Source organism: Aotus nancymaae, unplaced genomic scaffold (genome assembly GCF_030222135.1).
Source record: "Aotus nancymaae isolate 86718 unplaced genomic scaffold, 86718_ANA_hifiasm-v0.15.2.pri h1tg000064l_1, whole genome shotgun sequence".
In the NCBI taxonomy this organism is placed as follows: domain Eukaryota; kingdom Metazoa; phylum Chordata; class Mammalia; order Primates; family Aotidae; genus Aotus; species Aotus nancymaae.
Genome location: NW_026988479.1, coordinates 32,472,449 through 32,486,268, shown reverse-complemented (window position 1 = coordinate 32,486,268; position 13,820 = coordinate 32,472,449). Strand labels below are relative to the sequence as shown.

General features: G+C 49.2%; 1 protein-coding gene across 1 annotated transcript in view; it reads right to left on the bottom strand.

Moving 5' to 3' along the window:
- The window catches only part of LOC110567495 (multidrug resistance-associated protein 1-like), a 70,865-nt gene that overhangs the window by 55,927 nt on the left and 1,118 nt on the right, over window positions 1-13,820 (bottom strand). The window contains 3 exon segments of the mRNA XM_064366599.1: window positions 3,086-3,212; window positions 6,185-6,260; window positions 11,192-11,279. Of these exon segments, the coding sequence (XP_064222669.1) occupies window positions 3,086-3,212; window positions 6,185-6,260; window positions 11,192-11,279 (291 nt within the window).

The following is a 13,820-nucleotide window of genomic DNA, read 5'->3' as shown; positions in this document are numbered from 1 at the left end:
GGGCAATGGGACGCCCCTGAAGACTTTTTCTTTTTCTTTTTTTTTTTTTAGACGGAGTTTCGCTCTTGTTACCCAGGCTGGAGTGCAATGGCGCGATCTCGGCTCACCACAACCTCCGCCTCCTGGGTTCAGGCAATTCTCCTGCCTCAGCCTCCTCAGTAGGTGGGATTACAGGCACGCGCCACCATGCCCAGTTAATTTTTTTGTATTTTTAGTAGAGACGGGGTTTCACCATGTTGACCAGGATGGTCTCGATCTCTTGACCTCGTGATCCACCTGCCTCAGCCTCCCAAAGTGCTGGGATTACAGGCGTGAGCCAACGCGCCCGGCCTCTTTTTTTTTTTTAAATGAAGTCTCATTGTCGCCCAGGCTGGAATACAGTGGCACAATCTTGGCTCACTGCAACCTCCGCCTTTGGGTTCAAGGAATTTTCCTGCCTCAGCCTCCTGAGTAGCTGGGATTACAGGCACGTGCCAACAGGCCTGATAATTTTTATATTTTTAGTAGAGACAAGGTTTCACCATGGTGACCAGGCTGGTCTCGAACTCCTGACTTCGGGTGATCCACCTGCCTTAGCCTCCCAAAGTGCTGGGATTACAGGCATGAGCCACCATGCCCAGCCAGAAGGTTCTTGAATAAGATAATGATTCTAGAGAGGGCAAAGCTGACAGCAGGTCCCAGGTGCCCTGATTCTTACTCTAAATTCTCAGATAAATAACTAACCTGCGGACTTGAATATCCTAACTTATAAGAAGCCAAAATGTCAACATAGGTGCCTTACCAAACAACCCACAAAAAATTCAGACATAATATATACAAACCACACCAATTAAAACATTTGGGAAAAGATAAACACTTTATACACAGTTCTAGCACTCCTCTTACCAGAGAAAAATAACCAATAATGAATAATTATCTGGCCTGAAATGACAACAGTGCAGGGATAGCAGAAACCTGGGGTTAAGAAAACAGGAAGCCATGTGGATCCCACGATGATGTGGGATTTTCTTCCATTAATCTAGCTCTCATAGTTCATTCATCGTCTTTTATGGCAGGAACTTGAAAGTAATGACAGAACAGTTCTTAAAACAACAGCTAAAGGTCATGAGTTTGGACCCAACCACAATGTATACTTTCTAAAGGCATTGTATAAATACCGAAGAAAGGGTTTTGCTCGGAAATAAAAACATCACAAATTAGGCCAGGAGCAGTGACTTATGCCTGTCATCCCAGCACTTAGGGATGCTGAGGCAGGCAGATCACTTGAGGTCAGGAGTTTTAGACTACCCAGGTCAACATGGTGAAACCCTGCCTCTACTAAAAATACAAAAATTAGCCAGGCATGGTAGTGGCATGTGCCTGTAATCCTAGCTACTAAGGTGGCTGAGGCAGGAGAATCATTCACTTGAACCCAGGAGGTGGAAGTCGTAGTGAGCTGACATCTCGCCACTGCACTCCAGCCTGGACAACAAAGCAAAACTCTGTCTGAAACAAACGAAGTCATAAACTTGACATTCCCAAAGGCAGATTTCAAGCGACAAATGTGCAGTTGCACAGACACTAAAGAGGTGCAGGCAAGTATGTCTGGGACACATGAGGTTAAACAGTTAATAGAATTTTTTTTCTCATTGCAGGACTTATCAGAGCCTTTAATTTGCTAATGTTTATTATAAATCTCCAAGAGGGAGGGGTCAGAGTATGTCTGCATTATTTCCCAAGCTTGTTTGAACCTGGAGTTCTTTTTTTTTTTGAGATGGAGTCTTAATCCTGTCACCCAGGCTGGAGTGCAATGGCACGATCTCAGCTCACTGCAACCTCCACCTCCTGGGTTCAAGCAATTCTACCACCTCAGCCTCCTGAGTGGCTGGGATTACAGGCACCTACCACCACAACCGGCTAATGTATTTTTTAGTAGAGATGAGGTTTTGCCATGTTGGCCAGGCTGGTCTTGAACTCCTGCCCTCGTGATCCACCCAACTTAGCCTCCCAAAGTGCTGGAATTACACGTGTGAGCCACCGCGCCCAGCCAAGCCTGGGGTTCTTTATCTCCCAATCTTCCTCCAAGATGAGCTGGCTGCAGACTACACTCCTGGAAATGATGGTAACAAAACTTCCAGGGCCGTACTGCTATGCTAGGAAAAGCCTTCAATGAGCACACACTAAATGCACACCAAGGCTGCTGATTTCCAGTGGGACTGACCTGTAAAGCAGCCTCTTAAGTTCATTCCTGGGGAATTTCAACTTAATTCAAAGTACACTATCAGCAGTAAAACTGTAGTCTTCTTTTAGCCCCGTATGAAGAATTCAACAAACACTAAAAATTTAAACTGTTCCCTTTAAAGAATGATCTAATAAAATATTCCAACCACATAAACATTTTTATTTTGTTGTATTTATAAGAAAAGATACCCAGAGATTCCATAAAGAACAACCCAGGGAGACCCAAAGAGACCAGAGATACTCAATGACAGGCAGAGATGCAAGGGAAGGAGAGACAGGCCACGTACCACAGGGAGACTTCATGTGTCTACTAAATATTTATTAAGTGGCCGGCTGTGGTGGCTCAAGTCTGTAATCCCAGCACTTTGCAAGGCTGCAGCAGGCAGATCACTTGAGGTCAGGAGTTCAAGACCAGCCTAGCCAACGAGGTAAAACTCTGTCTCTACTAAAAAACGTAAAAATTAGCCTGACGTGGTGGTACATGCCTACAATCTCAGATACTTGGGAGGCTGAAGCAGGAGAATCGCTTGGACCCAGGAGGCAGAGGCTTCAGTGAGCTAAGATCGCACCACTGCACTCCAGCCTGGGTGACAGGGCCCGACCCTGTCTCAAAAAAAAAAACAATACTGGGCACTATTCTAAGTGTGATACAGATGGAAATAAATGATAAATCCTGCCTTCTAGGATGACACAGAGCAGAACAGAAAGAATGAGGGAGAAAGACAGAAAGATGGAGGAGGAGGAGGAAGACATGGTTCTGCTCCCACTTCTGGCACAGGGATAGTCAAAAGAAACGGCATCATTCTTGAGCTTTTCCTGAGGCCACTAGCTTCCCGCCGCCCCTCCTCGCTGGTCCCCGTCCTACCTTGATAGCCACGTGCCCCTCCACTTTCTCCATCTCAGCCAAGAGGGCCGAGAGCAGCGACGACTTTCCACAGCCCACCTGGCCCACCACGGCCACCAAGGCACCTTCCGGGATGGAGAAGGTGATGCTGAAACGACACCACACACCTTACTCAGTCGCGCTGGATGAGGCCTGCTGGGCTGATGCCCCTGCCCACCAAGCCTCAATTTACCCCAAGCAGAGAAAGAGAGAGACAGACAGAAGGCAGGGCTGTCCTAAGCACCGAAGGCCTCAGCATTCCTTCTGTTTCTACTGCTGAGTTCAGTTCAGTGACCCATCTCAGGGGGCCTCCGTGTGTAAGACAGGTGACAGGTGTACCTCAGAGAACAGAGGCAGGGAATGACCTGAGGAATCTCGTCACACCAAGCTGAGGGAGGGGCAGACACTTCACTAGGGGCACGAGGCAAGGTCTGAAAAGAGAGGACACCTCAAGACAAACTCTGGGGCCAGGCGCGGTGGCTCATGCCTGTAATCCTAACACTTTGGGAGGCCCAGGTAGGTGAATCACGAAGTCAAGAGTTCAAGACCAGCCTAGCCAAAATAGTAAAACCCCATCTCTACTAAAAATACAAAAAAAAAAAAATTAGCCCAGCATGGTTGTGGGCACCTGTGGTCCCAGCTACTCCGGAGGCTGAGGCAGGAGAATCGCTTGAACCCCGGAGGCGGAGGCTACAGTGAGCAGAGATTGTGCCACTGCACTCCAGCCTGAGCAAGAGCGTGAGACTCTGTCTCAAACAAACAAAAACTCTGACAGAAAAGCAGGAAAGTCCCAGACACAGAAACACGGGGAGCGCGGGAGAAGGGTTTAAAGGGGTGATGGCATGGGGTGTGAACAGGGATGAGATGGCGCTGAGGTGGGTGGTGGCCAGGCCTGGCAGCACCTGGAAAGATGCCCTGGAAGGACGCTGTGTTAAGACACCTGACCTCTGCCAGCGGGAGCCACCGAAGGGTCGAAAAGGGAGATGGACTTGAATAAATCTGAGTTGAATTTCAGGAAGTTGTCTCTGTTGGAATCATCCTTTAACAAACAGCAGAAAGCAAAATAAAATAAGCTCCACATTCTCCCCCAAGACAGTCTGTTACATGAAGCAGGACAGCTCCACACCATGGCCAGTGCCCGCGGCATAGACAGAGCAGCGTCTCCAATCTCCCGGGGAAGGCGGCACACCCGAGGCTTTGCTGGAATCACTTACGTGGAATGTGCTTTTATTTATGTGATTTATTTATGCATTTTTTTTGAGACAGAGTCTCACTCTGCAGCCCAGATTATTTTATTTATTTATTTACTTACTTATTTATTTATTTATTTATTTTGAGATAGAATCTCACTCTGTGGCCCAGGATGGAGTGCAGTGACGTGATCTCGGCTCACTGCAACCTCCACCTCCGAGGTTCCAGTGATTCTCCTGCTTCAGCCTCTCGCTTAGCTGTAATTACAGATGAGCACCACCACACCCAGCTAATTTTTGTGTTTTTAGTAGAAATGGGGTTTCCCCATGTTGGCCAGGCTGGTCACAAACCGCTGACCTCCAGTGATCTGCCCACCTCAGCCTCCCAAAGTACTGGGATTACAGGCGGGCACCACCACATCCAGCTAATTTTTGTATTTTTAGTAGAGACAGAGTTTCAGCATGTTGACCAGCTGGTCTTGAACTTCAGACTTCAGGTGATCTGCCCGCCTGGGCCTCCCACAGTGTTGGGATGACAGGCGTGAGCCACCGCCCCCAGCGGAATATGCTTTTTAACTGCTGCCCTTCTGATGTCACAGTATTAGTGGAAATGCTGATAGTTGTTGCTGTCGCCGACTGTTTCATTCTTACTACACTGCTGCGTGATGGCACTTACAGGCTTTCTGTTCCTAAGCTGGGAGGGAAGGATTATGGGGCCTGAGAGGGCCGGAGCCCAGTGAGACAGTACCTGCCATTACCCATGTGAGACTGAAACATTCTTACAGGCTGACGAGAGAAAAGGGTTAGAGAAGGTTCTGGGGGCCCATGGTAGGAAGGTACTGGAAGAGGAAAACCATTTGGTCAGGAAAGGGACACAGATCCAGATTAGTTGTGGGGCTCAACAAGAGAGAACAGCTACAGCTGAAGCAGGCAGGATTTTAGTTAGACATAAGGAAGAACTTCCTAAGTATGCAGTCTCACCATGAATTGTCAATGCAAGCTTTACACAGATTCTTTTCTCTGGAGAGTTTGTCTCCTACATGACCAAACACGGCAGTGATCTGGCTACCCAGGCATAAGCTAAACCTCTAAAAGGGCCCCATTGCCCCTGTGGTTTGTGGATTCCTTTAGAGGACCTCAAGAAGCTGCTGATCAAGGCCTCTGGTCAGAAAAGAATGAGAGGTGCTTAACAAGATGCCTGGGGATGAGGTCAACTTCCTAGATACCACGTGCTTGGGACCGGTAAGGACTGTAGCGTGTGGGGTGCCGGGTAGAGCTGATGAGAAAGGTGGGCCGGGCAGCTGAGGAGCACTGGAGCTCAGCAGCATCGCAGCCTCCGACTGAGCCTGGCCAGTCAACACATTCAGTGTCTGCAGTCACAGTGACTGACTCAGAGAGGGCACAGGACCCAATCTGGGTCAGTAAGAAGCAGGCAGCTCTCCTACCAGCAGGACACATAGTGGGAGCTGCTGGGGCCATTTGCGATCACATGGGGATAGGATGCGTGAGGGTAAAGCAGCCCAGGAGAAAGTGGAAAAAAGAGAATATGCAGAAAGTTCCGATGGCAAAGTCCCTGGATCACACCATACCTGAAAGCAGAACTTCCCACTATGGGAGTCAAAAACTCCCTATTTCTCTAAGCCTAGCTGTCCAAGGCTGCTTTGACTTATAATCAGAGGGAACCCTCTGTGCCGGGCACCTTTGTGTCTGCTTCTCGAGACAGCCCAAGGAGGTGTACCTGGACCAATTTTCCAGACGGGTAAGCTGAGGCTCAGAAGGGCAAAGAGTTGTTCAAGGTCACAGAGATGGAGTGCAGTGGGAATTCAAACCCACCTTTGACCAAAGCCCTGTGGCTCTCTCCACGCCATCACGTGTCCATGTCCCGGCTTACCCATTCAGTGTGGGAGGTTCGCTCCTGGCCCAGGTGAATGTGGCGTTCCTCACAGTGATGCTGTTCGTGCCCCCGCCTAGAGAGCACAGAGACAACACGTCAGACCCAGGCTGAGCTGTGGGACTCCGCATGAGCAGAACACCCTCTTTTTCTGCCCAAGAGGTTCCACCCCAGACGCTCGACATGAATGGCACCAGGCATTATCTGGTGACAGCAGCCACAGGTTGTGAAAGAAGAACCCCAACCTGCAGTTTTGGAGGCAGCCTCAGACCCAGAAAGCAGAAGGAAACGGCAGGAAGGCTGTCCTTGTAAGACGGAGTTGCACCATCCAGATGCTCATCTCCAAGACGACTCCAGAGGCGGGGACCCCACGGGGGTTACTCAATGCTCTGGACGCCCTGGCGCCTCTCAGGCAGGTCCAGGGCAGCCCCAGCTGGGAGGGCCGAGCAGCGGCCGAGGTCAGTGGGAAACAGGTGGTGTCCACATACAAAGCTCTCACCACCGGGGTGGCCCGCATCACACCACTGGGCCCTCCTTGAGGTTCCACGGGAGGTCGTTCACCCTTCTCCCCGTGTACTCTCTCTCTTCCCTGCCCAGCCACACCACCCACACACATCGCAGCAGGTGGATCTTTCTAAAACACCCGTCACAGTTAACGCAAAAAAACAGGATACAAAACAGGAAGTGCAGTATCAGGGCATGGGGGAGGGGAGAGTGTTGGAGACAAAGCCCACATTATATGGCTCCGAGTTTCCGTCTTTTTCTGGGACAGGGTCTGGCTCTGTTGCCCAGGCTGGAGTGTGGTGGCACTATCTCGGCTGACTGCAACCTCTACCTCCCAGGATCAAGCAATTCTCTCATATCAGCCTCCTGAGCAACTGGGACTACAGAATGAGCACCATCATGCCCCGCTCATTTTTTTTTTCCTGTGTTTTTTGTAGAGACAGGGTCTTGGCATGCTGCCCAGGCTGGTCTCGAACTCTTGGCCTCAAGGGATCTGCTGACCTCAGCCTCCCAAAGTGCTGAGATTACAGGCGTGAGACATCATGCCCAGCCGGCTCCGTGCTTCTAAAGCTCCTGGCACCTCTGTCTTCTTTCACTTTTCCTACCGTTATTATCCTTTTACTCCATGTCTCTCACTTAAAAGAAAAGCAGGCCGGGCACAGTGGCTCACGCCTGTAATCCCAGCACTCGGGGAGGCCGAGGCAGGCAGATCACCTGAGGTCAAGAGTTGGAGACCAGCCTAGCCAACATGGTAAAATCCCGTCTCTACTAAAAATATAAAATTAGCCAGGTGTGGTGGCAGGCGCCTGTAATCCCAGCTACTTGGGAGGCTAAGGCAGGAGAATCACTTGAAACCCGAAGGCAGAGGTTGCAGTGAGCAGAGATTGTGAAACTGCACTCCAGCCTAGGCAATAGAGTGAGACTCCATCTCAAAAAAAAAAAAAAAAAAAAGATAAAAGCAACTCTCTGAATTATGTAAAACCATCCAGAGATAACAGAGGAGTATTTCTGTTTAAGTTGTCAAATGAAGAAGTAACTTCCTCCATGCATCAAAGAAACAAAAAACCTACAGAGACGGGAAGTTCCTAGTTAACCTAGATTAACCTTCTCCCTCAGCTCTTTCAAAAGAGAGGATGTGGAATGAGGAAACAGGGAGCTCCTATGTAAGGAATTTAAGAAAAGCCAGTGGGGCGAGAGACGTTGCAGACAAGTCAGGCTCGGGAGCGGAGAGCTGCCAAGGGGGCCCCACTGGCTAGAGCGTGCTAAACATTCCACAAAGCCCAACCACCTAGGAGGCCACTATTAAGGCGGGAAGGAGGGGTTGGGGTGCTGGCGGCACCCCGGGGCCCAGGGATTTCCTGCATTGAGTTGTGAACAACTTCAGTAGCAAGAAGCCCCCTCTGGCCGCCGCAAATTTCAGCCTGTGTTTTGCAGAGAAATCTGACCCCAGAGCAGATGGAACCATTCCCTTATCATGTGATGGGATGTGGGAGACTGGGGCAGCAGAAACCAGATGCCCACAGCCCAGGGATGTTGGGAGGAGGAGGCCACATCCTCTTGGGCCATGGTTCTCAACTGGAGGCAACTATGCTCCTCAAGGAGCATCTGGCGATGTCTGGAGACATTTTTTGGTGGTGAAAACTGGGGTGGGTGCTCCTGTATCTAACAGGCAGAGTCCAGGGCTGCTCCTCACCTTCCCACAGCACACATGACAGTCCCCAACAACAAAGAATCACGTGTCTCCAAATGTCAGGAGCTCCCAGGATAAGAAATCCCACTCCAAGGGACTGACCTAAAGATGATGAGATCGTGTCGCTCACACTGGAGAAGTGACAACTCCCACGATCTGTTTAGCACCTTCTATGCACCAGGTGCCATGTCAATTGTGTTAAATGTTTTAGGTGCCTCTAAAGACACGTAAGCGCCTGCGAGGTGCCAGGCACAGCTCACACGTTATAACCGACATTTACACACATTCAGTCTTCTGACAACATTCATTGGACTCTGGAGCCAGACAGTATGGGTTTGAATCCTGAGGCTACCACTTCGTAGCTGGGTAGCAATGGGCAAGTTACTTAACTTCTCTGTGCCTTTTTTTTTCTTTTTTGAAATAGGGTCTCACTCTGATGCCCAGGCTGCAGGACGGCAGCATGATCATAGCTCACTGTAACCTTGAACTCCTGGGATCAATCAATCCTCCTGCCTCAGCCTCTCAAGTAACTAGAACTACAGGTGCACCACCATGCCTGGTTTTTTAATTTCTGTTTCAACATGGTCTCACTGTATTACCCAGACTGGTCTCAAACCCCTGGCCTCAAGCAATCCTCCTGCCTTGGTCTCCCAAAGGGCTAGGATTGTAAGTACGAGCCATTGCACCCAGCCTGTACCTCACTTTTTGATTTGTAAAATACAGCTGACAATCATGCAATTGACTTCAGAGGGCTGTGGTGGGGGTGTTTATGAGTCAGTGCACACAGAGCACTTCCAACAATGGTTGGCACTTAGTAGGTGCTCAGTAAATCTCAGTGAGGCAACACCCTATGCCCTGGAAGAACACCAGCTCTACCGACTGGCTGTGGGTGAGAATGCCGACTCTTCTTTTCATCAGCTGTGCAATCTCAGGCAAGTTTCAGAGGCCACTTTCTTCATCTGGAAAATGGGGGTTTCCGTCACCTTCTTCTAGGGGTGCCATGGTAAGTAATGGACGAATTTGTACATTAATATCCTTGGAACACAACGTGCACGGCAAGGGCTTTATAAGTTACAGTGTCACTGTACTTACTGCCATGAGTACTTACTTATTCTTTTTTGAGATAGAGTCTCGCTCTGTCACCAAGGCTGAAGTGGAGATCAAGTCACTGTACTCCAGCCTGGGCAATGGAGCGAGACTCCGTTTCAAAAAACAAAAAGAAAAAAACAGCAAAAGAACAACAACAAAAACTGGTGTGATCTCGGCTCACCGCAACCTCTGCCCCCAGGTTCAAGCGATTCTCCTGCCTCAGCCTCCTGAGTAGTTGGGATTACAGGTGCCCACCACTATACCCGGCTAATTTTTGTATTTTTAATCGAGATGGGTTTTCACCATGTTGGCCAGGCTGGTCTCGAAATCCTGACCTCACGTGATCCACTCGCCTCAGCCTCCCAAAGTGCTGGGATTACAGGCATCAGCCACTGTGCCCGGCCTAATATTTATTATTAAGTGCCTGGAGAGATGGTTGCTGACAAGAGCCCTTGCACAGGGGAATGAACTGGGAAATGATAAATTAACAAGCTACAAAATAAACAAACCTGCCAATAAAAATCCATGGCCAGGCCAAGCCTGGCAGCTCACACCTGTAATCCCAGCACTTCGGGAGGCCAAGGCAGACAGATCACGAGGTCAGGAGATCAAGATCAACATGGTGAAACCCCGTTTCTACAAAAAATACAAAAATTAGCTGGGCATGGTGGTGGGCGCCTGTAATCCCAGCTACTTGAGAGGCTGAGGCAGGAGAATCGCTTGAACCCAGGAGGCGGAGGTTGCAGTGAGCTGAGATCGTGCCACTGCACTCCAGCCTGGCGACAGAGCGAGGCCCCTTCTCAAAAAATAAATAAATAAATAAATAAAAATCCACTGCCTGGTGCAGTGGCTCATGCCCGTAATCCCAGCACACTGGGAGACTGAGGCAGAAAGACTCTTGAGCCCAGGTGTTCAGGACCAACTTGAGGAACAAAGCAAGACCCTGTCTCTCTAAAAAAAAAATTAATATTGGGGGAAAAAAAAAAGGTGAGGTGCAGTGGCTCATGCTGGTAAGCCCAGCACTTAGGGAATGGGAGAGGCGGGTAGACTGCTTGAGCTGAGGAGTTCGAGACCAGCCTGGGCAACTTGGCAAGACCCTGTTCTCCACAAAACATACCAAAAAATTAGCCAAGTATGGTGCTGTGTGCCTGCAGTTCCAGCTACTTGGGAGGCTGAGGAAAGAAGATCACCAGGGCCTACAAACTCAAGGTTGCAGTGAGCCATGATTGTGCCACTGCACTCCAGCCAGCCTGGGCAATGGAATGAGACCCTGACAAAAAACAAAAAAAATTCCAAATAACACTCAGCCACAGATAATCTCATTTCCCTTATCTAGATAAAACAGGGGCTGAGACCTAAGTCTACACAGCTTGTGGGTGGTGGAGGTGGGCCAGCCTCCAGAGCGCTCATTTAGCCCAGAATAGAAACAAGGTCAAAGCCCTGGAAAGTGACTCCCAGGGGGAAGCCTCGCCCAGCAGCTGCCTCTCAGCAAGAAAACAAAAGTACAAGTTCAAGTTCACCCTCCTGGGAGGTATAAGACAAGACATCGGCCTAGGAGGCCGGGCTTCCCTTCCCTTCCCTTCCTCAGGCTCCGGGATCCCGCAGACCAGCAGCTGGGCAGGGTCAAACCTGAGAGCGGCCAAGGAAAAGAACAGCAAGTAGGGAGGACCAGCGAGAGATGGGACGGCGGCCGCTTCCAGAAACCAGAACCAACACACACATACCGTCTTTCACGGGCCGCCGCTCGATGCTGTCGGGTTCCAGCTCCTCATGAGACAGAAAGATCCTCAGGCGTTTGAGAGAGACACTCGCCTATACAGAGAGCAACGGCAGGGGAGAGTTACTTTTGAAAAGCATTTTTGCAAAACAAACCTAAGCTAACTTTCAGGGGTTTCCCTAGGTGTGGCGGGACACACATCCTTCCTTATTTCCGAAGGCCCCACACTTCTTAGATCAGCATATGCTTTAGAACAAAAAAAAAAAAAAAAGAAACAGGTTTTCATTCTTCTTTCTTTTGCTTTAAAAGCCCACAAAAGGTGTTTCAGAAAAAATGGGCAAATGGCTGGTCGCAGTGGCTCACACCTGTAATCCCAGCACTTTGGGAGGCCGAAGCGGGCAGATCACCTGAGGTCAGGAGTTCGAGACCAGTCTGGCCAACATGGTAAAAACCCTGCCTCTACTAAAAAACATGTAATTGCCCAGGCGTGGTGGTGTGCACCTGTGCTAGTCCTAGCTACTCGGGAGGCTGAGGCAGGAGAATCACTTGAACCTGGGAAGGTGGAGGTTGCAGTGAGCCAAGATCATGCCACTGCACTCCAGACTGGGCAACAGAGTGAGACTCCATCTCAAAAAAAAAAAAAAAAAAAAAAATGATAAGAAGAGAAGGGCACAGGGCTAGCCTGGAGGAAAAGGGACTCTGGAAACATAACAGCAAATGCAACAGATCTGATTCCAACAGCCCAATGGGACAGGCATTTCTGAGAGACTCCAGAAAAAACAGACAAGGGCTGAGTATTATCGTAAAAAATTATTATTAATTTGCTTAGACATGACGATGGTGGTGTATTTACATAAGAAGAAATACAGGCTGAAGTATTTATGGGTGGATTGTAAGGGGTCTGAGATTTGCTTTAAAATTCTTTGGCAAAGAAAGAAGGAAGGAAGGAATAGCGTTTAGCATTTTAAAAAATGAATCTGAGTGATATGTACACGGGGTTCATGTTGTATGATTCCTTTTCTTTTTTTCTTTTTTCCTTTTATTGTTTTTGGAGACTGAGTCTTACTCTGTTGCCCAGGTTGGAGTGCAATGGCATAATCTCAGCTCATTGCAACCTCCACCTCCTGGGTTCAAGCAATTCTTATGCCTCAGACTCCAGAGTAACTGGGATTACAGTCATCCACCACCATGCCCGACTAATTTTTGTATTTTTAGTAGAGCCCCACGTTGGCCAGGCTGGTCTCAAACTCCTGACCTCAAGAGATCCACCCAAGTCAGCCTCTAAAAGTGCTGGGATTACAGGCGTGAAACACTGTACCTGGCCTTTTTTCTTTTTCAATACCAGTTTACAAGCTTCAAGCTATTCTACTTCTGTGTACATCTGACATTTTTCATAATAAAAAGGGCATCTAGTTTTTGACAAAGTGACCAATCAGAGCTATACTATCAAATTTTAAGGTTGATTTGTCTATGTGGTTGAAACGGAGTTTTCAAAATGGATATGTGCAATGCTCAGGCAAAGAACGTGAAAATAGTGCAGAAGAGTGACAGGAGCTTCCAAGAGTGCCCAACTGTGACAAAGCAGAAAGCTGCCCCTCCTTACATAGTCACTGGCATGAATTTCAGAGATTCTACTTCTACAGGGTCTAATCTTATTCCCTTCACCCAGGCTGGAATGTAGTGGTGTGAACACGACTCACTGCAGCCTCGACTTCCTGAGCTCAGGTGATCCTCTCACCTCAGCCTGCTCAGTAGCTAGGAGTACAGGGGCACACCACCATACCTGGCTAATTTTATTTTTTTTGTATAAACGAGGTTTTGCCATATTGCTTAGGCTAGTCTCAAACTCCAGGGCTCAAGAGATCCACCTGCCTTGGCCTCCCAAAGCGCTGGGATTGCAGGCGTGAGCCACCATGCCTGGCGGTAAGGTTGGGGTTTTTCTCTTTTGTTTATGAGACGGAGTTTTTGCTGTGTCACCCAGGCTGGAGTGCAAGGGCATGATCTCAGCTCACTGCAACCTCCACCTGCTGGGTTCAAGCGATTCTCCTTACTCAGTCTCCCAAGTAGCTGGGATTATAGGCGCCTACCACCAAGCCCTGCTAATTCTTGTATTTTTTTTTTTTCCTCAAGACGGAGTCTTGCTCTGTCGCCAGGCTGGAGTGCAGTGGCGCAATCTCGGCTCACTGCAACCTCCGCCTCCTGGGTTCAAGCGATTCTTCCGCCTCAGCCTCCCGAGTAGCTGGGACTACAGGTGCGTGCCACCACACCCGGCTAATTTTTATATTTTTAGCAGAGACGGGGTTTCATCATGGCGAGGATGGTCTTGATCTCTTGACCTCGTGATCCGCCCGCCTCGGCCTCCCAAACTGCTGGGATTACAGGCGTGAGCCGCCGCGCCTGGCCTAATTCTTATATTTTTAGTAGAGAGGGATTTCACCATCTTGGCCAAGCTGATCTCAAACTCTTGACTTCAGGGGTAATCCACCCATCTCAGCCTCCCAAAGTGCTGGGATTACAGGCGTGAGCCACCGCGTCCGGCCGTAAGGTTGGGGTTTCTCAAAGTGTGGGTAGGCAAGACCTATCAGTGGGTTGTAAAATCAATCATGTCAAACAAGAGCTACTTTTTGAAAAAAAGG